The sequence below is a fragment of the Tupaia chinensis genome, unplaced genomic scaffold (genome assembly GCF_000334495.1).
Source record: "Tupaia chinensis unplaced genomic scaffold, TupChi_1.0 Scaffold000251_1, whole genome shotgun sequence".
In the NCBI taxonomy this organism is placed as follows: domain Eukaryota; kingdom Metazoa; phylum Chordata; class Mammalia; order Scandentia; family Tupaiidae; genus Tupaia; species Tupaia belangeri.
The window spans coordinates 3,559,184-3,585,495 of NW_006159731.1; the positions used below are offsets into that span (position 1 = coordinate 3,559,184).

At 45.3% G+C, this 26,312-nt stretch overlaps 1 protein-coding gene across 1 annotated transcript in view; it reads right to left on the minus strand.

Moving 5' to 3' along the window:
- The window catches only part of SNX18 (sorting nexin 18), a gene marked incomplete at its 5' end in the record, with an annotated part of 34,990 nt that extends 8,709 nt beyond the window's left edge, over window positions 1-26,281 (minus strand). Inside the window, 1 exon segment of the mRNA XM_006149041.3 lies at window positions 25,239-26,281. Coding sequence (XP_006149103.2) covers window positions 25,239-26,281 — 1,043 coding nt within the window.
- Window positions 26,282-26,312: the final 31 nt, after the last annotated feature.

Here is a 26,312-nt window from a genome sequence, read left to right on the forward strand (position 1 = left end):
TGGCTTAAACTCACGCTGGGCGTGTGTGCGTGCGTGCCCAAGATCCTGAGAGGGGAATGGAAGAGAAGGGATTGCGGCATGACCATCCCCCCCTGGGGGGTGATTTCTCGCTTTCTGTCTCTATGTTGCTCTCTCTCTGTCTGGCAAGCGCACATACCCTATAGCAAAAAACTCTTAAAAACAAAACAAAACAAAACAAAAAAACTGTATCTGCAAAAGAAAAAAAGGATGACCAACAATAAGACAAACTGATAGTAATATTCTAAAATCATCACCATGATCCTCATTACAAGACTTTCTGAATACCTCCTGAGTATTTTTTTTTTTCTTTTTGGAGAGGTGTTTGCTATAGGGCATGTGCGCTCGCCAGAAAGACAGAGATAGACAGAGAGACAGAAAGCAAGAAATCGCCCCCCAGGGGGATGGCCACACCGCGCGGTTCACGTCCCGGACCCGATGGCTTAAACTCACGCTGGGCGTGTGTGCGTGCGTGCCCAAGATCCTGAGAGGGGAATGGAAGAGAAGGGATTGCGGCATGACCATCCCCCCCTGGGGGGTGATTTCTCGCTTTCTGTCTCTATGTTGCTCTCTCTCTGTCTGGCAAGCGCACATACCCTATAGCAAAAAACTCTTAAAAACAAAACAAAACAAAACAAAAAAACTGTATCTGCAAAAGAAAAAAAGGATGACCAACAATAAGACAAACTGATAGTAATATTCTAAAATCATCACCATGATCCTCATTACAAGACTTTCTGAATACCTCCTGAGTATTTTTTTTTTTCTTTTTGGAGAGGTGTTTGCTATAGGGCATGTGCGCTCGCCAGAAAGACAGAGATAGACAGAGAGACAGAAAGCAAGAAATCGCCCCCCAGGGGGATGGCCACACCGCAATCCCTTCTCCTTCATTCTCCTCTCTGGATCTTGGACACGCACACACATGCGCCTGGGGTGAGTTTAAGCCACCTGGTCTGGGACTCGAACTGTGGTCGACTACATGGGAGTTCAACGACATAGCTATTACACTAACTGCTGGTCCTGGCATGGTCTATCAGAGTAGCAACTGGCTGTTAAGTTCAGGATAACAACCCCAAGGGCCTTCAACAGCCTAAGCTAAAGAAAAAATGATCTTTTATAAAATGTTTTGCCAAGTTTTAAAATATACATATTTCTTTCAATAAGAAAACCATTTTATTGTTGAAAAAAATTATCTCATGACCCTCCAATTAGATTTTCACATATATATTTTAACAATACCAGGGCACTAATACCTTTTCCTTCTTATGAAAAAGATAAATTATAGAAGTTAATTTACTAGCTTACTGACTGGGAATAAACAGAAAAAATATATGACATCTTTTAAGCAGCTTGAGCTATAGATATGAACAAATAGCAAGGGCTTTAAACTTGGGGACTGACACACAGAAATAATTCCTAGGGTTTCTAGAAGCTTCCCTGTGCCCTACCTCTGCCAACTAAGCTCCTAAACTTTGTGCTCAGTCAAGAGGAAAGTGGGAACATATTTCCCAATAGAAACATTATTACATGCATTGACTAGATATAAGGGAAATACTACTAGAACGAGAATTTGGGTTTGTTTCAAAGAGCTGTGGTTTTGTTTGTTTGTTTGTTTTTTTAAGAGGTTTTTGCTATAGGCATGTGTGCTTCCAGACAGAGAGAGAAAGAGAGACAGAAAGCATGAAATCATCCCCCTTCCCCGCCCAGGGCAGATGGTTATGCCACAATCCCTTCTCCTCCATTCTCCTCTAGGGATCTTGGGCACGCACGCACACGGCTCAGCATGAGTTTTAAGTTGCCAGGTCTGGGACTCAAACCGTGGTTGACTACATGGGCATCTAGCTATGTAACCGTTACGCCATCTGCTGGTCCCAAGAGCTGTGTTCTTAGAGTAGACTCGACAATTCTCAAACTAGCAATTACCTGTACATATTTCTAGACTTCACATATTTTCATATTTAAAATTTTAAAGATCACAGAAAAGACAGTAAAATTTGCAGTCAGGTCTAGCATGTAAGAAATAGGAGGTTGCAGAAGGGAACTACTGGAGCAGAGGTAGATCATTAGAGACTTGCTACTACTACGATCACTTAAAAAATTAGTTTGTAGCTGCTAAAGAAACAATGTAGAAGTGCAATATAACCCCCCAGTGCTGTAACAAGCATTACAGCACCTTTCAAGCATTCTCTTGGCTATACTGTATCTTTTACCAAACCCCAGAAAAGTATAAATAAAAGTTAAAATGTTGCCCAGAATCTAAACAACCAAGGGACCACACATTTTTAGGATGGACTCAATCAAAAACAGGCAAAGGCTTCAAAAGGCCTACTTTATGATTTTTTTTAAAAATTTAATTTGCTATAAGGCAAGTGTGCTGGAGGCAGGCAGACAGAGAGAAAGAGAAAGGAACATGATAAAACACCCTGGGCAGGAGGGGAATGAATGACCATACAGCATCCCGTGCCCTCGGTTGTCTTTTCTCCGGATTTTGGAAGCACACGATCACATGGGCCTGCTGTGTTTTTCAAGGTACAAGGTCTGGGACTCAGACCATGCAGTCAGCCATGTGGGATCCAGCCACCTTAACCACCACACAACCTGGCTAGCCTCTCAAAAGGTCTATTTCTGAAGTGCCTAATGCAGGAGGAAGTGGTCCTCCATCCCTTTAACAACACTAGGATGCCATACTGCTTTCAGAAGAGCAAAAATAAAGAACAGGGAGAGAAAGTGTACAATGAAGTCTGAGGTCAAAAACATTACTGTGAGATTAAACAGGAGATCCCATAATACTTGAAGTTAGTGCAAAAGTTATAAAAGGAAAGAAGAGGAACCAGCAGTTGGCATAATGGCTGTATCACTGGACTCCCATGTAGTCGACCGTGGTTCGCGTCCCGGACCCAGTGGCTTAAAACTCATGCCGGGCGCGTGTGTGTGCATGCCCAAGATCCCGAGAGGAGAATGGAGGAGAAGGGATTGTGGCATGGCCATCCCCCCTGGGGGTGATTTCTCACTTTCTGTCTGTCTCTGTCTTTCTGGCGACCGCATGTGCCCCATAGCAAAAACCTCTCAAAAGAGAAAAAGAACAGAACACATAGGAGTGATCAGAGGGAAAAATATTTTAGAATGGGAAAGTAAGTATATAGCTATGAAATAGTTCCTTCGGTTAACAGACATTAGCTGTATCTGGAATAAAACAGACACCTTAAGATTTTATAATATAAAGAAAATGTAGACAAATATTAAATTTTGTGACTGAATAACAAGGGGTGACAATACAAAGCAATGTGGGCATTTTTTTTTAATGAAGTAGTAAAGTTTCTGGTTCAGAACAAAAATGAAAATATTATTTACAAGAAGGTAACACATGAAGTCATGCAGTTTCCTGAAGTGACACAACTGAAAATAAATTCTTTTTTTTAATTGCCAGAGGGCACCTGTGTGGGGGAGGGGGAGAGTGAGCAAGCACCCACGATGGTGCATGTTCAGGTCACAATCCTCCAAACCCATCAGAAGTTGGGTCATGCACACGCTCGGCATGTTTTTTCAGCCACTTGCATGAAATTCAAACCAGGCATCAGCCATGTGCAACCCTGCTCCCGACGCATGGAGTTTAACCCTTGTGTTGTGGGGCTGGTCCTGAGAAGAAATTCTTGAAATGCATTTGAAGTGCAGGGACAAGTACTATTAAGAGTGAGGCCATGGATTTTAATCACATCCCATTACTGTGATCCCAAACAGGCAAAAGTAACCCACGCAGCCCTCCAGGACAGGGCTCCCTGGTTTCTTCCTCAGGGGAGCTCCGCGAAGAAGGTACGAAGAACACAGAGAAAGTCCCTCATAAATGAGGTTCCATGTGAGAACGAAACTCCTGCTGAGCCTTCTGCTTGATCATGATATTTGCTTGGCAAAGTATTACAAGTTTTCCAGCAGGGCACAAAGTTCCATCAGGAGCTATTATAATAACCCTTATTCTTAAAAAAAAGGAGAGCCCCGGTGACATCCCTCTTATCGCCAGTCTTGACGATACCTCTGGGGTGGCCGGTTCTATGGCCTGGTGGGTAAGGCGGCCAGCTCCTGCAAGGCTGACCCTGTGATTCAAAGTCCAGACCCCAGAGGTTTAGAAGTCTGCCATGTGCATGCGTGCTCTAAATCCTGACAGAAGGGAGAAATGGAGAAGGGACTGCACTGCGACCAGGTCCTATGAGGAGTGCTTCTTTTCCCCCCTCTCTTCCCCACCCTGTCAGGAGTATAGGCATCCTCTAGCAAAAAAAAAAAAAAAAAAAAAAGTTATCCTCTGGGGAGTGCAAGGTAGAGCAGGAGAGAAGGACAGGGTTGGTTCCAACTTTTTTTTTCCCCTCCCACCTGAAAGATGTGTTTCTCTTAAAAACAAGAAGCTGAGTGGCATGTCCCAGGTTCCAAAGAACCACCATTCCTCCTGGCCTGCCAGCCCAGCCGGTCCTTCCCTCTCCATTCCAGGTACAGTGTCCCTGCTGCAGGAGGCCATTTACCTTGGCTTACTCCCTATGTGTAGAGGTCAGGTCTGTGTATTAAGACGCAAGATGGAGACTTAACACTGGTACACTGTTGAAAGGGTCCTTCCCTTTCCAGACTAGAGTTGAGAGTTAAAAGGAAAACTAAAGTCATGTTTTTATTTTGCCTTTGGACCTATTATTATTAACAAAATTTCTGATGCTCCTCCCATGCTGACTCTGCATACAAAATTCCTGACAAGGGTGTTTTTTGTTTGTTTGTTTGTTTTTTTAAAGAGAGATTTTTTTGCTATAGGGTGTGTGTGCTCACAAGAGGGACAGTCAAAGACAGACAGAAAGTGAGAAATCGTCCCCCAGGGTGGATGGCCATACTGCCATCCCTTCTCCTCCATTCTCCCCTGGGGATTTTGGGCATGCACGCACATGCACCCAGCATGAGTTTTAAGCCACTGGGTCCAGGACTTGAACCATGGTCGACTACTTAACCATTACATCATTACCCCATACACGGGCTCATTCTTATACTTACCTGTAATTGCCTAGGCTCCAAAAAAGACAGTGTGCCCTCACTCTCCATCCCGAGCGACTACAGAAATCTGTTGTCCTACATTCACTCCCCGTCCCCCGCCTTTGTCTCTGTAAGCTACCAATGTACAAGCTCCTGTAGCGCTTCAAAACATGCTCAGGCTGCAAAGAGCAAAGCCAGAAGTAACTCCGTCTTGTTTACTATACATATGTACTCAATTTTAGTGGAATTACATTACGCATGTTTGCACTGGATACAAGGCAATTAAAACAAAAGAATGCAATCGATAACAAGGCTCATTAATATTATCACCTTAAAAGGCTCAAACTAAAAAAACAAAGAACTCGTTTTATAAATTAATTATGGCCCAGGACGTCAGCATCATTCTCAAAGGCATCACACTATTTATATAGCATGTCACTGAACTACAGCCACCAGTAATAACTAAAGCTTAAGAAGCATTTCCAAGTCCTGCCCTCACTAAAAGGAGGCAGTGACGTGCTGGCCACAAAGGAAGAAGCTGCTGCGGGCTGAACTAATCAGCACACCAGCAAATGCGTGCGCGCTGCACTCGACTGTACTGTCTGATATTCTCTGCTTCTGATTTGCAGGGACAAACAACTCTCCTGGCAACTTCTGACCCAACAGAATGACCCCCAAAGACCCCTCGTGCATTATACTACTGCAGGCATTTTAAACAGAGTCCTACACTCTGCTGAGGACATTGACCGGCCTCCTTCCAATATTCCCTCTCTGACACCCTCTTTTCCACCTCCTCAGGTCCCCCCAGAGCTGGCTGGCTGCTCCAAAATCTCTGAACACGGTCCAGCTTTTGCACCTGAACTTTGCCTTCCTTTCCTCAAGCAAATCTCTTATTCTCAGTATGTTTTGTCCCTCCTGAGACCAATTATACAAAAGGCCCCGTCACTAAGCAACAGGGATCCAAAGGCTACATTTTCTCCCTTAAAAAAAAAAAAAATTGTAAGCACTGTATTTAATTTCAAAATCAGGAATGTGCCAAAAACATTAACTAGATTTTCTGCCTTCCTAGGGTTTTTCCCCAGAAAATCAAAGTCATGTTATGAAGAAAAAAGCAGGAGACAAGCTGAAGGCAACAGGGACAGTTGATAGAATTCACTCCAGACCAGACTAGGCCTGTTTTTCTTCATTCCCTCGTGCATGTAAATGTTGAGAGAGGAAATGCTAATTCGGTCAAAGGGGTCCATTTGGTTCTTATCCACTCATCAGGGGAATCCACACCCTCCCTTCCCTGCTAACCCTCTATTAATTTCTTCCCCTCCTCTCTCCTTTCTCCCTTTGGGTGTCCACCTGCTTGTTGATTACCTGTAGTATGTATTTTCTGATATACTTTTCCCTAAAATGTCTCAAAACACTAAGGCCGACATGCCTCTAACACAGACAGGATGACCTTCCAAACAGCACATAATGACACGGGTGCGCCTGCTCTGTGCGAACCCGTGCCCCGAGCTTTGTATGACCGTCTTCTCTTTAACTCAGACAGACAACATTATCACTGTCATTTTCAGAGTTGGAAAGTGACGTTTAGGGAAGCTAAATAATTTTGCTAACAGCGTCCAGCTGCACATGACCTTGGACCTGCCCCCCTCAGGCACTTCCCTTGTGTCTGGCCCCACAGAACTGCCTCACTATGGACACCTTGAACGCCACAGATCAGCCTCAATTCTGCTTGATGCCAGCCTGCCACGCCCCCTTAGAATCATGTCTCAGAGATGAGCAACCCACAAACAACTTCTTTGCATCAAGTGGGCACTGGGTTTGGGCCACATTAATCATCTCTGCAGGGTGCACTTAGCCAGGGAAAGCAATTTTTTGAAGAGTCTAAAGTAGGGGTCCCCAACACCCAGGCCATGAACCTGTAGGGGTCGTGGCCTGTTAGGAAGCAGGTCACATGGTGGGAAGTGAGCAGTAGCATGGGAGGGAGGCTTCAGCGACATCTGCACTTACAGCATTTCCCATTGCTCATACCACCGCCAGAGTTCCCCGTCCTGTCACATCAGCAGGCATTAGATTCTCACAGGAGCATGAACCTCACTGTGAACAGACATGTGAGGGAGCTGGGCTGCACGTTCCATGAGAATCCAATTCTTGCTGGTCTGAGATGGAGTACAGATCAGTATTTCCTACCTGTGGAAAAACTGTCCTCCATGAAACTGGTCCCTGGTGCCAAAAAGGTTGGGCACTTCTGGCCTAAAGAACCCCAGAGCTGGAGTCAGCAGATGCCGTGGTGGTTAAGGCACTGGATATACCCACATAGCCAACCATGGTTCAAGCCCTGGACTGGTGGCTTGTTTTCTCACTTTTTTCTCTTTCTCTGTGTCTCTCTCTAGACAAATTAAAATAAATGAATGAATAAATAAAAATTTCTAATGAAGAACCCCAGAGCCATGAACTATCAAAATCCAAAGTTAAATTAATTTTAAAAATTCTCTCTTAATTCATAAATACAGTAAATAATTTTTTTTCGGGCGGGGGGGAGAGGTTTTTGCTCTAAGGCACGTGCACTCGCCAGACAGAGAGAGACAGAGAGACAGAAAGCAAGAAATCACCCCCCCAGGGGGGATGGCCACGCCACAATCCCTTCTCCTCCATTCTCCTCTTGGGATCTTGGGCACGCACACACACGCACCCGGCATGAGTTTTAAGCTACCACATCTGGGACTCGAACCACAGTCGACTACATGGGAGTCCAGCAACATAGCCATTATGCTAACTGCTGGTCCCAAATACAGTAAATGATGAAGAAAACTTTTGAACCATGTTTGAAAGGAGGGAAGAAGGGGCCAGCCAGTTGTACGGTAGTGACATTCCACTCTACAAAGGTGACCTACATGGGAAGGTTCCAGATTTGCATCCAGAGACCTTCCTGAACACACCAGGTGCACATGGCACATGCAGGGCTGGCTGGAGCTTAAGGAAGGTCGTGGCATAGAGACTCTACTGGGGATGACAGCCTCTGTCTGTCTCTCATATTCACGGGAGAAGGAAAACTAAAAAAAATTTTTTTTAAATAAAAGGAGGGAAGAGAATCAAAACAAAGGATAAGTTGTATATTTAAAAAGAAAAGGAAAAAAATTATGGTGCTTAATGATGAAAAAAGTTAATCATGTAAAAAATCCAGGCCACTAAACTTGATTTGGTCCTGAAGATATAATAAAGAATAGTTTGTCCAAGGTAAAAAGCCTTGTTACATCCTAATTAAATAGCTCTTATGGCTGCATTCAGTAATCACCTAATGCCTAAGAGCATTCGGCATGAATGAAAACATCCACTTGTAAACATCTCAACACATTACTTGTACTCACTATGCATATATATTCGCACAGTCCCCTCCTTGCTCCAAAGAGAAGAAAAGATCACATGATTTTTATCTCTTCTGGTTTATTTGGTAAAATAAGCAGTTCATTGCTGGGAAATTTTATATATAAAGGTTCTTGTGTTTCAGCTTATAATGAGTATTAAATGTGTGATGAAGTCATTACAGTGATAGTTTCAAGAGAATTCTGTAAACACAGTATGTTTTTATGTCAGAATTGTTTTTCAACACAATGGTGAAAATACTGATTTGCCTATGGCCAAGTAAATACAGATGAAGACTTTAACATCTGAGAACAGGAAAATAGGGCCAGTATGGTGGTTAAAGTGGCTGGATGCCACACGGCTGGCTCATGGTTCAAGTCTAGGACCTGGCTGCTTAGAAAACACACCAGGCACAAGTGTGCATGTATGCTAGAAATCTTAGGAGGTGAATAGAAGAGGCAGGATCGTGGCGTGGCCATCCGCGCTGGGGGGGTGCTCTCTCACTTTTTCTCTCTGTCTCTCTCTGGTAAACAGAATTAAAAAGAGAGAGAGAGAAAGAGAGAGAAAGACATGTATTGTTTCTTAAAGTTTTATACCCACAGACTCTGAGTAAAATGAGATAGAATTGGCTCAACCGCTGTGGCACAAACCACTGCCTGGGAGGCTAGAAGCCACATGGGAGACCTGGGTTTGACTCCTGAGCCAAATGGAACATGGCAAGTACAGCTGTATGTGCCTATAATCCTCTAGTGGGGAAGCTGGGGCAAGAAAACTGTAACACAGTGAGACCCTCTGGAGGTCCCTCTCCTTTCCCTCCCTTCCTCCCTCCCCTTCTCTTTCCCCTCTGTCAGTCTCATAAAGGAAGAACACAATCAGAAAGAAATATAAGGGGGTGGGTGTCTTTAAAAAGTTCATGGAAAATATGTATTATGAAACAGTTATGAGTGGATCTAATTTTTTTTTAGGGACCAGCAGTTAGCATAATGGCTATGTTGCTGACTCCCATGTAGTCGACCGTGGTTCGCGTCCCGGACCCAGTGGCTTAAAACTCACGCTGAGCACGTGTGCGTGCATGCCCAAGATCCTGGGAGGAGAAGGGATTGCGGTGTGGCCATTCCCCCTAGGGGGGGGATTTCTCGCTTTTTGTCTCTATGTCTCTGTCTGTCTGGCGAGCGCACACGACCTATAGCAAAAACCTCTCGAAAAAAATATTTTTTTTACACCAAAATTAACTTGCATTGCAAATCTCTTTTACTATGAGTTTTTTTATATCCCCTTATAATATTGTTAATGTGATAAACGCATGATGAAACTTTTAAACAAAACTGACTTTGTAAAGTAAAATCCATATAATGGCTTAAAACCAGAGAATACAACTGATCCCCAAGATCCACAGTTCAGAATTCTAGTTTCAAAATTCTTTTGGTGCCTGATTTACATGCACGAGCCCAGATAATTGGTCTGTACAAATAAAGGGGCATCAGACGCGTTTGTGAGCGAACTGTCAGCACTTGGGTCGGCCCTCGACAAACACATGTGTGCCAAGGAGAGTGAACTTGGAACTGCTCTTAGAGGTAAAACCTTAAGTTTCTTTCTTCTAAGAAGATAGAGACCAAAACTACAATAGATCTGAATAGAAATTACTAAGTAGACAAGCCCTTCTATGTGGGGCTAGAAAGAGTGACACCACTGGTCTCACTGGGTCGCCACCCTCCTGCCTCAGCCTGCCCAGGAGCTGGATGACAGGCACGCACCACCACACCCAGCTCTCTCAGACAGGTCACGCTATGTAGCCCGGGCCAGCTGCCAAGCTCAAGATCTTCCTGCCTTAGCTTCCAGCTCACTGGATTACAAGGGTGCACTACTGCACCCAGCCTCTAGGTGAGATCAAGAACCAAACCCAGGCCTCCCGTGGGTTCCAGCCTACGGAACAGCACTGCCTCAGCAACAAAGGCCGCGCGATTAGGTGGGCAACAGCTCTTTAGATGAGAAAGCAAGGAGATGTGGACCAGGCACCCACAGCCAAGCCTCTTACAGGTCCTGGATTATGTGAAGGCTTGTGAGGGTGCTGCAGTTAATACTGTAATTAGAAGATATTTTCAATACATATGTTTGCTTTCAAATACTTTTCCCATGTAGTGTCTTCTTTGAACAGAAAGTCACAAAGTGCTGCTTCAGCTGTCATGGCACTAACCAGTAAGCAGCACAAGTCTGTATAGTTTTCTTTAATGCCACCCACTGTGACGGCTGCATGGCACTTCATGGTGCCTTTGGGATCTCTAAGCTCCGGGGAGAATGCCTAAATCAGCCGCCTTAAACTTAAGAACACCCTCGCCCCCACGATTTTCCCTCTGTGTGTGGGTAGGAGCTGGGGGTCCAGAGGCTGTGAGTCTACTCTGGTGACATCTGGAGCTCCTTCTTTGAGATCACAAGCAACTCAGTAAAGACAAAACAAAGCACCCAGACACATAGCGAGTGTTAAAGTGTATGTGAAATATAAGTTATAAAATGTGAAAACTGAGAGACGACTCATGCTGACATCCACCAGATTTAGTTTAAAATGTCTTACTGCATGGTCAGTCCCACCACCTAGCAGGTAAGGGAGCTGGATCCCACATGGCTGACTATGGTACAAATCCCAGTTCTGGCAACATGAAAAACATACCAGTCGCATGTGCATGTGTGACCCCAATCCTGACCGATGGAGAAATGAAGAAGAGACTGTGGTGTGACCACACACCCCCAGGTTATGTTTTCGGTGCCTTTTTCCTCTCCAATAACCTGGTGAACACACATGCCCTCTAAAAAAAATCTTGCGGCAGACTAAATAGGTAGCTTTTATGAAAAGTCACGAATAGCAATATATAACTAAATAAAAGGCCCCTAAAATGGGATTTTCTAGGACTCCCTTCAGTTCAGCCCTTGTCTCTTTTAACCTGCTCCTCTCCTGAACCTATTTCTATCACTGAATTTATCACTTTCTAGCACCCAAATTTAAAACCTCAAAAGTGAGCCCAGCAGGTGGCGTAGTGGTTAAGGCTCTGGACTCTCTATGGGGTGACTATGGTTTGAGTCTCGGACCTAACGGCTTGAAAATCACGCTGGACATGTGTGCGTGTCCATATCTCCTGGGGGTGATTTTTCACTTTTCCTCTGTAGCTTTCTCTCTCTCCAGTGTGTATGTGCCTATGGCAACATACAACAACAACAACAACAAAAAACCACACAAAACTTCAAGGTAGCTTAAACTACCCCTCCCCAAGTCCTGCCACTCTACCCAGCAGGTGTCTCAAGGTCATCTGCTCCTTTCCAAACCATCCTTTGGTCTGGACTACCCTAAAAGCCTTCCACCTCCATGCATATCCTTAGAAAGAACTTCCCGAAGCCCTGCCCCAGAAAGCAGGCCACACGCTGGTGGGGACACCTCCAAGAACTCACAGTTGGGGCTCCTGTGGCTCAGTTCCTGTCTACAAAATGAAGTGGTGACGGTATGGACCTCAAAAGTTCCTGTGAAGTTTAAATGTATGTTCATTAAAGTATAATGAACACACAACACCAGGCACCATGCCTAGCACACAGGAAGTCCTCATAATCGCAACAGGGTTGCTATTTTGATTGTGATTAAGGTATCACGCTAGTTAAGCTCGTTAGTGGCTGTTGTCTGTGTATAAAATGAAACTGCTAATCATGAGAAGTTAGGAGAGGCATGCTCCCGGAGCATGGCCCTACCAACACCTTCGTTTCAGACTTCTAGTTTCTAGAACTGTGTGAGAAAAAATTGTTGTTTTAGGCCATGTAGCTTGTGGTAATTACAACAGCCCTAGGAAGTGAATGCAACAGGTAACAATTTATACTCAGTTTATATTAGCGGGCCAGCCCTGTGGCCTACTGGTTATAGGAGTTCGATCTCACATGGTCAACTTGGCTTGAATCCTGGCCCCAGCAGCTTGAAAAATCAAACATGCTAGGCATGTGTACATGTGTGTTCCAACCTGACAGGACAGAAAAGGAGACGGGACTGCATTGTGACCACACCCCACTGTGGGGTGCTTTCTCCCCTCCCTCTCTGGAAGCACGTGCTGCACTCTCTGGCAGTTTAGAACTTTATTACACACTAATACCATCCAAGATAGTTACTCCACTACACCTGCGGAGATAGAAGCTGACGGAAGCTCACGGCTGACAGTCTGTGGCCCACAGTTACGCAAGGAAGCTGGCAGGAACTCAAGCCCATCTGGTTCTAGCCCGGCTCACAACCAGTCTGCCACCATACTCTCACACCCACCTCATCATGGTGTTATAACACACTGTACATATTGGGTCATCGGAAAAGTCACGAAGCATCTTTGAACGGAAAAACAGAAAGATACGTCATGACTTTTCCGACAACGCAGTATTATGCCTGGAGTACTGCTGATCACATAATAAGTGCAGATAAACAGCAGCAGTTGCAGTCAGCCCTCAAGACCCGCAGATCCCAACCACCAAGGTCGAAAATGGCACATTGCTGGGTTGACCCTTATGGGCAATGGTTAAGCACTGAGCAGAGGGAGTTGGATCCTATATGGCCAATCCTGGTTGGAATCCCAACTCCAGCAACTTGAGAACACACTGGGCATGTGGGCACATACCCAGGGCTCTGAGAGGATAGAGGACAAATGGATGGCACAGACCGGGCCCTATTGGGGGGTTCCCTCTTTTGTTCTTTCTCTCTCTTGTTCTGTGTGTGTGTCTCTCTCTGTCTGTCTGTCTGTCTCTCTCTCTCTCTCTTTCTCATATGCCCATGTGGCCTCTGGAAAATGTCACACTGTTGCTAATGTGCAGTTAGGCCTGAAATAGTTGCGACTATAAGACCTTTTCTTTCTTGTCATTATTCTGTTAACAAAACGATGTAACTATTTACACTGTATTACATGGGATAAGTAATCCAGAGATAATTCACACCAGAGAGGGTCATGCAATAGCACTATGGTAATGCAACTGAAACCACATGGGAGAGGTCTTAGGTTCACATCCTGGGAACCCACTGAGCACACTGGGCATGCCCACACATACCCATGATCTGGACTGGCTGATACTGGGATGTTAGAGGTGTCAGTGTCTGTCTCTTGAGAAAGAAAGAATAAAACTTTTAAAAATAAACTATACAGGAGGATGTGTGGAGGTTATATGCAGATACTATGTCATTCTATACCAAGCATTGGGGCATCATGGATTTTGGTACCTATGAGGGGCCTTGGAAGCAATCTCCCTGTGTGACTGAGGGATGACCGTATCATTGCCACATAAACTCCCAACTCCCCTGTCTTCCAAGTGATGAAGCAGCAAACATTTTTTTACGAGTCAGGTAGTAAATATTTTAGGTTTTGCAGACGGAGGGACAAAATCAAATGGAATCATTTAAAAATATAAAAACTATTCTTAGCTCAAGTGCTGTAAATCAACAGGTGCCAGGGTCAATCTGGCCCACCGGCTATAGCTTGCAGACCTCTGCTCCAAGCCTTCTCTGTCAGCAGCAGCACTTCAAAAGCATGTGAGGAGCTTTTGGGTGAACCGCAATGTCTAGGCAGCAAACTCCTGACCCTCTGATCCAACAGATCCAGGGTGAGGCTGAACTGACTGCTGTAACCATTGCACTGGTGATTTTGAGAAGCAGCCATGACTGAACCCACATGGTTCCCTCAGCCCAGAATGCCCTTCCTATGCTCTGCTTGTTTGGCAAGCTTCCAGCTGTTTTAAAAACTCTACTTAGGGACAAGCAGTTAGCGTAATGGCTATGTCACTGGACTCCCATGTAGTCGACCACGATTCAAGTCCCGGACTCGGTGGCTTAAACTCATGCCAGGTGTGTGTGCATGCATGCCCAAGATCCCGAGAGGAGAATGGAGAAGGGATTGCAGTGTGGCCATCCCCTCTGGGGAGTGATTTCTCGCTTTCTATCTCTCTGTCTGCCTCTGTCTGTCTGGCAAGCACACCCACCCTATCATTGGGGCATCATGGATTTTGGTACCTATGAGGGGCCTTGGAAGCAATCTCCCTGTGTGACTGAGGGATGACCGTATCATTGCCACATAAACTCCCAACTCCCCTGTCTTCCAAGTGATGAAGCAGCAAACATTTTTTTACGAGTCAGGTAGTAAATATTTTAGGTTTTGCAGACGGAGGGACAAAATCAAATGGAATCATTTAAAAATATAAAAACTATTCTTAGCTCAAGTGCTGTAAATCAACAGGTGCCAGGGTCAATCTGGCCCACCGGCTATAGCTTGCAGACCTCTGCTCCAAGCCTTCTCTGTCAGCAGCAGCACTTCAAAAGCATGTGAGGAGCTTTTGGGTGAACCGCAATGTCTAGGCAGCAAACTCCTGACCCTCTGATCCAACAGATCCAGGGTGAGGCTGAACTGACTGCTGTAACCATTGCACTGGTGATTTTGAGAAGCAGCCATGACTGAACCCACATGGTTCCCTCAGCCCAGAATGCCCTTCCTATGCTCTGCTTGTTTGGCAAGCTTCCAGCTGTTTTAAAAACTCTACTTAGGGACAAGCAGTTAGCGTAATGGCTATGTCACTGGACTCCCATGTAGTCGACCACGATTCAAGTCCCGGACTCGGTGGCTTAAACTCATGCCAGGTGTGTGTGCATGCATGCCCAAGATCCCGAGAGGAGAATGGAGAAGGGATTGCAGTGTGGCCATCCCCTCTGGGGAGTGATTTCTCGCTTTCTATCTCTCTGTCTGCCTCTGTCTGTCTGGCAAGCACACCCACCCTATAGCAAAAACCTCTCCAAAAAAGAAAAAAACTCTTCTTAGACTCAGACTGGGAGAAGCCACCCCTGAACTCTTCTATCCACTCCCCATACTCCCCATAGTTAATGACTTCTGTTTGTCATATTTCACATTATGGCATACATCAATGACTAAGTAGGTCACACTGCATGGGGACAGCTACACACTCGTCAGCCCTTCATTAACCTGAGCCCTGGGTACCCAGCATATCAACGACTAAGCTCATCAAGCCTATCCTAAATTGATTTCCTATCTTGATTTCCCAGATCAAGATTGCATGTTCTGGGCTGCATGGTGGCTTCGTGGTGAGGTGCTGCTCAAGCGATGTAGATCCATGTGGAGGATTGCTCACTTGGTTCCTGCCCTAAACAGACCTCAACAGACAAGACCATGGGCATACATGACTGGCAGCAACAGGTCAGCTCGGGAACCAAGTGGGAAGTCCTCCACATGGATGTAGCATCACTTGGATGTAGCATCACTTGAGCAGCACATCACCACTGCACTACCGTGCCATCCAGGCATGCATGCCCATGGTCCTGTCTGTTTGGGAAGGCTGGGGGGAGGATCGTGGCATGGGGCCATACTGGATGTGCTTGTCTTTCTTTCTCTCTCACGAAATAAATTAACCTTAAAAGCATGTTTTTCTATCCAAGTTCCTACAAAAGTCAAACTATAACCATCTTTCATTTTTTTCCAATACGCCAAGGTATATGCGCTCAATGGAGAAAGAGACAAAAGTAGAGAAAGAAAGTAAATAAAGCATTTCCCATGGGGGATGGTCAAGTCACAATCCCTTCTCCGTTTCTCACTCCATTCAGGATTTGGGGCACACATGCTTGCATGCCTGGCATATTTTCTAAGATGCCATGTCCAGGACTCAAACCACATGGTCAGTCATGTGGGATTCAGTCTCCTCAACTACTATGCCACTGGCTGGCCTAAAATATGACCATCTTCCAAAGGGGAAAACCAAATGCTACCCCCGTCCCGAACCTGTAACTCAAATACATTCTCTGGATTCCCAGGCATTTCTCTTATTCTTGGCAATAAATTAAATCCACCTTTCATTTCAATTCTCTGTGTACACAGCCTACCTCCCTTATGGGACTGTGCCTTCTGTGAAAAAGGTCAACACCTAAGCACAGTGCTCAGGGTATTCAGGTCAATCAGCAAGCTGAATGCAGTCTCTCTGAATCTTATATTCTGAATTACACAAAAGGGACTCCAGAAAAAAATATTATAATTAAGGCTTACCAAAGAGGAAAGAAGTATGTCTATGTGTATGTGTATCTGTATGCAGCAAAGTTTAAACACCAAGAATCAGTATAATGTGAAATCATGAAGTACAAAATACTTATTCTCCAGCACATAAGTGCCTTCAAAAAGTTTTTGGAAAAATGCAATTAAAGCATAGTTCATTCTGGTACAAAGAGTTTGAAATGCATAGCTTTTCCATAATATGAACTTTCCATGAACTTTTTAAAGGACCCCCTCCCCATATAATAAAGGATTTTCAAATTTCCCTCTACTAGGAATTTTGGAAAATTTTATAGGCATTTGAGTCTAAGACTTTTAATTTATTCATGTGTTAATTAATAACTCCATCCATAAAACATTCAGATTATGGAACCAGCAGATGGTACAATGGTTACATTGCTGGACTCCCATATAGTTGACAACAGCTTAAGTTCCAAAGCTGGCAGCTTAAAACTCATGCCAGGAGTGTGTGCGTGCATGTCCAAAATCCCAAGAGGAGAAGGGACTGTGGCATGCCATCCCCGCCAGGGGATGAATTCTCACTTTCTGTCTCTCCTGTCTCTCTCTCTCTGTCTCTCCAGCAAGTGCACACACCCTATAGCAAAAATCTCTCTCTCAAAAAAATTCAAATATTTTTATTTCCTGTATATACACTTTAAAACAGTTATCATAAAAGTAAAAAAAAGAGTATTCTATAAATTGTAGAAAACATCTATTTCATACTCAACTAAGAAATAGAGTGATTTAATTCAACAAGCATTCACTAAGTACTTACCACACACACACAGAACATAAGAGTATGACCACATACTACCTGAGCACTGCGTAATACATGACCACTTGGCAAAGAACTGGGCTCTAAGGGGGACTCTCCGAGGAAGGAGACTAGATCTGAGGCCTGACTGAACTGGTGTTGGGGTGGGAAGATGTGGAACGGAATACAGGAGGAGTCCAATCTATCTAAAAGAATAGCATCAAGTCCTGACTGCTCCCCCCACCCCTGTGCCAGCAATTCTGATTGTCGGTCAGACCAAAAACCAGAGAGTCACCCTTGATAACCCCTCTTTCACATACTATAACCCCTCCCTTGGGGAATCTGAGTGAGACCCCTCCTCACCACCTCCATTGTCCCCACCCTCGTCCAGTCCCCTGTCATCTATCAGCTGGATTACTGGAGAAACACCTTACTGGCTCCCTGTGCCTACCTTTGACCTCCCAGCCCCTACCTCCCCCTCCCCTCCCCCCAAGTTGGTAAATACCCTGCTGGATGTCACCCATTGGCTCAAAACCCTATGATATCTCATTTGGACTTTTATTCCGTATTCTTACAAAGCCTTCCAAACCTGACCTTCCAGGACCTCATATACTAAGATCCTCTTTGGCTTAAGCTACCTGGCCTCCTTGTTATTCAACCTTCCTGGCACGCACTCACTGCCTGACTCTACCTGTACCTTCTGCCTAAAAGCTCTCTCCCCAGATATCTGCTTGGATAACTCCCTCGCCTCTTTCAGGTCTCTGTTTAAACATTACCTTCTCAGAGAGACCTACTTTGACCACCCTACTTAATACTTTCTACTGCCACTCCATGCCCTCTTTCCTTGCTCCACTTTTAATCTTCTCCAAACACATATTATACCACATTCCATCACACATTATAATTTACTCACTGCATTTGTTTTTCACCGTGTGTCTCCATCTTGCTAGAATGTGAGCTCCACAAGGGAGGTGATCTTTCGGTCGGTGAAGCAACACTACCATCGTTAATAGTACCTGCACTATGATGAGCACCTAAATATGTGTTGAATGAAATCAGATTTATATTTTAGAGGGTCCTGTGAATAAATTTAATGACTTCAGCTTCCCTCCCTAACACTGTCTCCCTGTCTGCTAAACACTGTATTTCTTTTTCAAAAAAAAAAAAAAAGGTTCTTTAGCAAAAGAGGAAGGTCACATTACAATGAGAAATAAAAAGTCCTTTAAAAAAGAGATAAAAATGGCATGTGGATTAAAATTCATTCACGCCAAAGTTTAATCAAGCTATAAATACAAAATCAACATCAGATTGTTTCTACCTTCGGGGAGAGCAGAGGATTTAGAACTCAAAATGAAGTTGGCTTGGGAGCAGGAAAACCCATCAGAATTTCTGGTGGCCCTATTAACTAGACCCGTCATGTGACTCAGAAGCAAGTTGCTCCAGCTGTTCACTACCACAGCTTCAGAACACCTGGAAGCCCTCACCAACAGGCAAGAGGCCAGGCATTAATCACTCTCACATCCAAAGCACCTGGTGGGGTAAGCCCATGATCCATGTTTGCTGACCAGAACTAAATGCGCATAAAGGTTTTTGCACATCAGTTATTAAAGGATTTTCATGCTCCCAGATGACAAAGTCATATAAACAGAAAGAACACTACTGAAATCAGCCTGAAACAGCATTCACATGTTTACTGCATACTTAAAAAGCACAAATGTTCAATGTAGAAATGATGATACTTAAAAAAATAAGCCACTGACAAAATGCCTAGGAAATCATGAACCTGTCGTATTTACAGATAAGGGAACTGAAGCTCAGAAATGTTAAAGTGATTTGGACCAGAACACAAGGCATTTGGAGGGGAGAAGCAGGCAGGAGACAATTTACATAAACTCTTCAATATGAATGACAAACTGGTGATGCCAAGTAAGAGTTATGTTCAATCCCTGTTATCATTACTCTGGTGTGCAATATGAGACAACCTGATTAAATTATAGTATGTAATTGCTATACTGATGACTCCTTGAGCTTTCACACTTTTCCCTGTGATTCTGGTAGTAATAGGCGGCCAGGAGGGGTGGAATGTCTTTTAAAGGAGACCCGGTGCTTCACCTCCTAAAAGCACCTTTCTACTTTTCAAACTTTAAAAGTCACTAAGTTTCCACCAGGAACCTAAACATTTCACTTCATGACCATGCAACAGGAAGGGCTCCCACTTGTCCTACTGAGAACTGAGGCTTACAGAACTCTTTTAGAACAACTGCCCAAACCTACCCCTAACCCAAGCACAGGCCCACCCAATTTCCCGTTAGTCCACAGGCAGGCCTCCTTCCCCAGTGATGAGGCTTTGCACATGACTCCTGGCTTGCAAACCACCATAGCATTGCACAGCTAACTCAGCATCCTCGCCAGACCCAGCCCAGCGCCATGAGCTCTGCAAAGCCTTGGGGGCTCTCTCCAGGGAGGACTGGCCCCTCGCTGTCAGCAAGCTGGGACACCACACTGCCACGGCTCTCAGGATCATAGTCCTGTCCACGCTCCTGCAGACAACAGTGGAGTGACCAGATCTAGTCTGTGTTTTATAACAGTGGGTTGACAGATGACTACTGGATATACGCTCATCAAACAGAGCTAAGTCATTAGCTTGTCATTTTACTTGTGGTAAGAATCTGGTTAATGATATCTAAGGCCAGCCGCTGGTTTGGTGGTTAGCGTGGTAAGATCCCACCAGGCTGATTGCCCAGTTTGAGTCCCAGACCCTGCGGTTTGAGTAGCATGCTGGAGAATGGAGAAGAGATTGCAACATGGCCACCCCCCTGGGGGAGGGGGGTACTTTCTCTTTCTCTCTCTAGCAAGCGCACACACCCTGAAGCAGAATTTTAAAACCCATATTATCGAACTTTCATATATAGATGGCAGATAAGTAAACCTCTGTGGGGCAGTGGTTACTACAGCACTCTGATACTGGGGCATCCTGTAGGGGGTGAGGGTGCCTCTGTCTCTCTCTCATGGAAGAAATAAATACGCTTAAAAAAATACTTAAGAGACAATACAACAACTGAGTTTTATTCAGCCTTTAGAAAAGGAACTTGGTTTAAGTCTCGTTGAGCTCACAGGCTCCCAGAGTTTCGGGAAGAACTCGAGTGGGAAAGTGGGTACTCCGTCTCCTTTAGGTTTTGCTGTAGCAGATGTGGCTCACAGAGGAAGTATGAGAAACTACTGACAGGGCGATATGCAGGCAGTACCCGCTTTGTGACCAAGGCGGCCCTGGGCCAGTGACATTTATGTTTGGCAGAGGAAATGAGTCATCCATTCCCAAAGCACCAAAGGTTACCTTATTTTCACTAGGAAAATACAAATTGGGCCAAAGGTTAAGATTAGAAGTGAAGTCTCTTTTAGCAAATAGCTCTGGGAGGAGGTAGGTGGGAGGAGAAACGGAGTTCAATTAAAACAAGTAAAACAAAATCTATGAATGGCCTCAATTTCTAGCCCAGAGTTTTCAAGAGGAGGCTGAGTTTGCAAACGCCCCACCTTTTCAGACCTTTTCTCTGTATTCCTGGCACCACCCTCGCAGGGCTATTTATAGCCATGAGAGAATGGGGCGCAGACTGGAAGGTCTCAGTGTAGCTCAGCCTTACCTTGCATGCCCTGCCAGATCTCCAGCTATCTCTAATTAATGTCTGAGGCACTTAAGACCAACCCAGCCAGTGGTAAAAGCAAGCACAATGGTGAAATTCTACCCGGCAGGACTACCAAGCCCACTGCCCGTGTCCCATTCCTAAGGTCCTCAGGCGATCTTTTATTGAAAAGAAGGCAGAAGGCCCCATCTGGAGCAGAGCGCCAGCAGGCAGAGTCTGCATATTTAATTTACCAGTACAGAAAACACGATGGCCTACAAGGTCATTCATCTGGTCCTGCCTCACACCCCTCAAACTAGATTTCACCAAAAAAATCAACCTAATGCGATTTTATACCTTTTCTCTGGAAGACGGGAACTTCACTTAAGTGACTGCTTCTAGCCATCTGGTCCATATTCATAAATAAGGATGAAACCAACATTTCTCATAATCTTTTGCAGTCTTTCCCTCAACAGATAAGGGCTGAAGCTTTCAAACCACAATGACTTACTGCCATCTATAGATTTAGCTTTACTCAACAGTAGAGATTAATCATCTCTTTGGAAACAAAACGGAAGATGCTCAGAAATCGATAATGAAATATACTTTCTGTACTAGCCCAAACTCACCAACATCCGCATCACAAAGGCATACTGCAGGATGGGATGACACAGAGGGAGAAAATAAAATGTTACCACCTGAAGGAAAGAAAATGAAGACCACAGGGGTGACATGTCAGTGACAGGTATGTTCGTACTGCCTAGTCAAGGATCAATAAGCTGCCTATAAGCAAAGAATGTAAAGGACTCTTGTAAGTCAAAGCAAACTACATAAATAAAACTGACACCAATTCTGAACTCCCATGTAAGGTACTGCAGACGAGCAAACTGCCTTCTTCCCTCAGCCCACTCCGTTAACCGAAATAGGTCTGCTTCTCTATTAGTTGATGGAAAAAAATCAGAATTTTAGAATTCTCTTTTAGCTGAAGGAATCACATAAAATAGCTTTTTGTTCCCTTCTCCAGAAAGTACTTACTCTAACGTCATTATTAATTTAAACAATGGTTTAATTTTTTAAATATTGTCACAAAAAAATGCCAGCTTACCCCATGTGAGAGTACTTGAGTGTTCCACCCTCATTCTGTAGCTGGGGCCTTACCAGGCTGGCCAACGGTGACCATCCCAAGGCCAGTGTGTTTTCTGAATAGGACATGAAGGCAGGCTGCAGGCAGACAGACAGACACGCTCACACCGCACTGAAATGGCACTCATACCTCGAGTGCCTGGAAGTTCTATGAAGAGGGATGGAGCAAGACCTTGCCTCGGACCCCCATCACCACCAACAACTGTTACCAATTAAGCCTATATGAGGAGGAGGAGATGGCCAGATAAAAAGGGCATTATCAGAAAAGTATGATATAAGTAATTTGCTGGAAGAACAAGCTAGATTGTCAGACTGCAGCCAACTGTCCCACACAGTGCTGTCCAGGAGAACGTTCGGTGAGGACGACAGTGTTCAGCATCTCTTGTTGCCTGGTAGCCAGCCACTAGCTCTTAAGCTTGAAATGTGCCTAGTGTAACTAAAAATCTGAATTTTCAATTTAATTTTAACTAACTTAAAGAGCCACATGTGGCTCCTGGATACAACACGGAACAGCACAGTAGTCGCGAACACTTTAAATGCTGCCTGACCACAGCAGTCTCCTGGGTAAGAAAAAAGGCTCAGGAGCCTAATATCCCTTTCCTGTCCACCAGGAATTGGGGGAAGGGGGGAATCACCTAGTCTAATTCTTCATAATTGCTTTCATAATTAAAAGGCACTTTCTAAACATGTTCTACTTCATTTCAAAGAAGACCTTCTAGAATGGGGAACGTCAAAACGTTCGTGGAAACACAGAATGAAAGTAGGAATTTATCTTGGTGCAAAACAATTTTGAAAACCAGTTTTTCTGTAATACACATTTCCACAAAATTTGTGAAGACCCCTCCTTCTTGTGTTAGATTAAGCCATGTAAAATGTCCAAGTAGTAAAACTGCTTCTCTTATTTTAAACACTGAGAACTCAAGGGATGAAACGATTATTATTTTTGTTTTTTTTTTTAAACTTTTTCCTTAGTTGACATATAAACTTTGGTTAAACTGCTTAAAGATTTTTGTCTTTGTTGTTGTTATTCTCAACGAAAAGTCACAGTAAGACCTTTGATGTGATTATGCTTTGAGAACAGGGAGGAAAAAAAATAATCAGTAAACAAAATCCCCAAGTGCTCAGACTAAAAAAGATTCATTCCAACAGCGATGGCATAGTTGCGGGTGAGGAAGGACTAAGCTGCTCTTGACCACAAATCTGGAATGTGCTCCAGAAGCTCTACCCTGGATTACGTTATTTGTCTCATCTGTACTCCTACAAATCGCCAACACTGGCATCCTTGGTAAGCAATGGCCGTAAGCAATGCTTTTAGCCTTCCGTGTTGCACACGATGCTGTAAATGGCAGCACATTCTAAAGACATGTCATCTAGGGACAGGGGCTCTGGACATTACACGCCAAGGCTACAGCAGAAACAAACTACAGTATATTGAATGTCAACTGTGTTCTTTCCGAAGTTGGGAGATCATGTTTACTGCCCTTGAATCTGTCTAGACACACAAAAATCAAACAAGCAATAGGAGACAATTCTAGAATAAAAAAATAAAATAAAATAAACTAGGTAATTAGACTAAATAGCCTCCTGCTGTAAACTCAAAATAGACCTTAGGACAAACACTGTACCTTTTCTCAGCCATAATTTCTGACAGTACAGCACGTGACAAAGGCTGAGTAAAACCGATGAATGAACAGATGCCAACCTGGAGTGGACAGTCCCTGCTTCCCGCTGCAGCTGTGGCACTCAGTTCTGCCCTCTCTCAATTACGTACCAACAATCTGCACAAACTCATGGAAATGTGTAATAAAGCAGCCACCATGGGTCTGGATGGGGTAACACAATGGAATTTAAATAGTAAGATTCTGCATTAAAGGCTCAAAAAGTCAGTTCTATTAGTACCAGTCAAAAAGTAAAGGGTTTATAACAATTCATGCGAGGAAAAAAAATAAAAGGGAACGTAGATACGGGTTCAATAAAGTCTAATGGCAAGATCACTGCATTTACAGACTGTCGACTGCCAAGAAAGTAACTATTCTCTACTAAAATCAGTACTGTAGATGTTTAGGGTACTGCCTTTTAGCAGTGACAGAGTCAAGGCCTTTGGGCCCCTCCCCCTGGGTAAGAGTCAGCAGAATGATCACACAGTTGGAAGGGGAGGAGAGAAGCAGAGAGGAAGGAAGCCAGACTGCTGTCTCCAACTGTCTGAAAGCCTGAAATGTCGACGAGGAATTGATTTATTTTTTGCAGTTCCAGGGAACAGAAAGACAATCACAAGACACAAACTTCAGCTCAGCACAAGAAAGCACATGTCAAAAACCAGGGTTGTTCATAGAAAGGCAACATGCACGACATCACTGAAGGCCAGACCTGTCTGTCCAAGGAGGTTTTCACAGAGCAGAAAGCTCAACTGAATGACTCCCTCTTCCCACCCTCCCTCCACACTAAAGGTTCACAGGCAAAGCTTCCTCCCTAACTCCAATGGCTCCTCTCCCTTCTCTCAATCAAGACAGACTGAGAATGTACCAGAGTAATATTAGAACAGAAATTACTGCTCAATGTATAAAAATTTGCAAGTTCCAGAGCTTTAACAAAAATCTGCAACACTAACGATGCTAATAAACTCTGACAGCAGGACCGCTCAGTCACTGGGGTACCAGAAACACTGCTCTCAGATACAATACTCAGACTTCATGCATGCTAAGCAGTTTCCCCACATCATTTTCTAAAATATCTTTAATTTCAGTTGGTGAACAGGAGGCCCCAAGCTCAAAGTAACCAGGCTTTTTCTGAAATTAGAGTGAGCCTTTTACCTCATTGTACAAAGGTTGCAAGCAAGAAGCCTATGCAGGAAATTCTCAAACTGACCCAGCTCAGGGAACTGATCCTAATTCCTCTACCAAAGCCAGGACTGGGAGGTGCTACGGGTGAGTGGGACTTACCTTGATCTGCAGACATTTCCTTCTTCAGAAAGCCATCACTAAGTGACACTGCAGAGTTTAAAGGGATGCCTCACATGGTTTAGGGCTACCCTAGTCACAAGACGACAGACCTGCCCAGCACATTACCAACTATTCAAGCTAAAATAATAGCACTGCCCAGAAAAGTGCTCCCAGAGCCTTCTCTGAAGAGCACGCACTGGCTGATAGAGGAGGAAGCCACTCTGGGCCAACGACCTAGCCTAGCCCGCTACATCTCTGCTGGATGCCAGACCGCGGGACACAAGAGCCACAGGGATCCTCCCGTCAAAGCCATCCCTTCCAGCCTGAACAACTACACCCGCCATCTGCTCTGAGGCCCGGGCGTTACCTTTCTGGACGTGGATGATGTCTGGGAAGTTGGCCAGGTGGCCCTGATACAGCGCTAACAGGTCCATGACCGGGTCCAGGTCCTGCCTGGGTTGCTCGGCGAACAGCTCGCCGATGGCGTCGTAGGCATCTCCGGTGAAGGCGATGGCCTGATTCAGGCCTGCGGAGAAGGCCTGCTGGTCCAGCTCGAAGGCCTGGCTGAGGCCGCGGAAGGACTGGCCCACCTTCTGATACTCCTTCTTGAAGCCGGTCACCTGCTTGCGCGCGAACTCGTTGGCCGTGTGGTTGAGCTGCAGTGCGCTGTCGTCCATCTTCTTGGTGAAGCTCTTGAAGCCGTCGATCTTGCTCTCCACCTCCTGCAGGTCCAGGGCGGCTGCGGGGGGCGTGCTCAGCGTCAGGAAGAAGTTGGCGCCCACCATCTCATCCTTCTCCGCCTTCCTCTTGCCCTGCTTCCAGGCCTTCTCGTCCGTGCTGCTAGGGCATGTCAGGAAGTGCTGGAACACGTCGCACTGCGCCAGCACCGGGTGGCTGGCCATGTGGTTCATCCACCAGATCAGGCCCTTCCTGCGCTTGGAGATGAAGTCCTCCTCGAAGCGGCCGGTGGCCTGCTTCTCCGGCAGGTGGGGCACCGAGATGACGGGGAACTTCTCGGCCAGGCGTGCGTACAGCCAGTCGAAGTGCTTGTAGCGCCGGTGCACTGGGACCTGCGTGTGCGTGGGCACCAGCTTGTAGGAGATGTAGCTCTTCATGCCCTTGAACTTGGTCTGCTTGGTGGGGTCGTCGATGGTGCACTGGAACGGGTAGGGGTTCTCCTGCCACTCTGGGCCGTAGGGCCCCAGCACCACGCACAGCTTGTCCCCGTCCTTGACGAAGCCCGACGCCTCGCCGAGCACGAAGGCCTCTCCGCCCGACTTGACGAAGGTGGAGAAGCGGTTGAGGTTGCGGCTCACAGTGGCAGAGCTCTTGGGCCCCGACGGGTGGTGCTGCGGGGGCGCCGCGCCACCCCGGGAGCCCAGCGACAGGTCGGAGCGCGTGGACAGGCGGGAGCGGGCCCCCGCGCCCGCCGGCCGGGGAC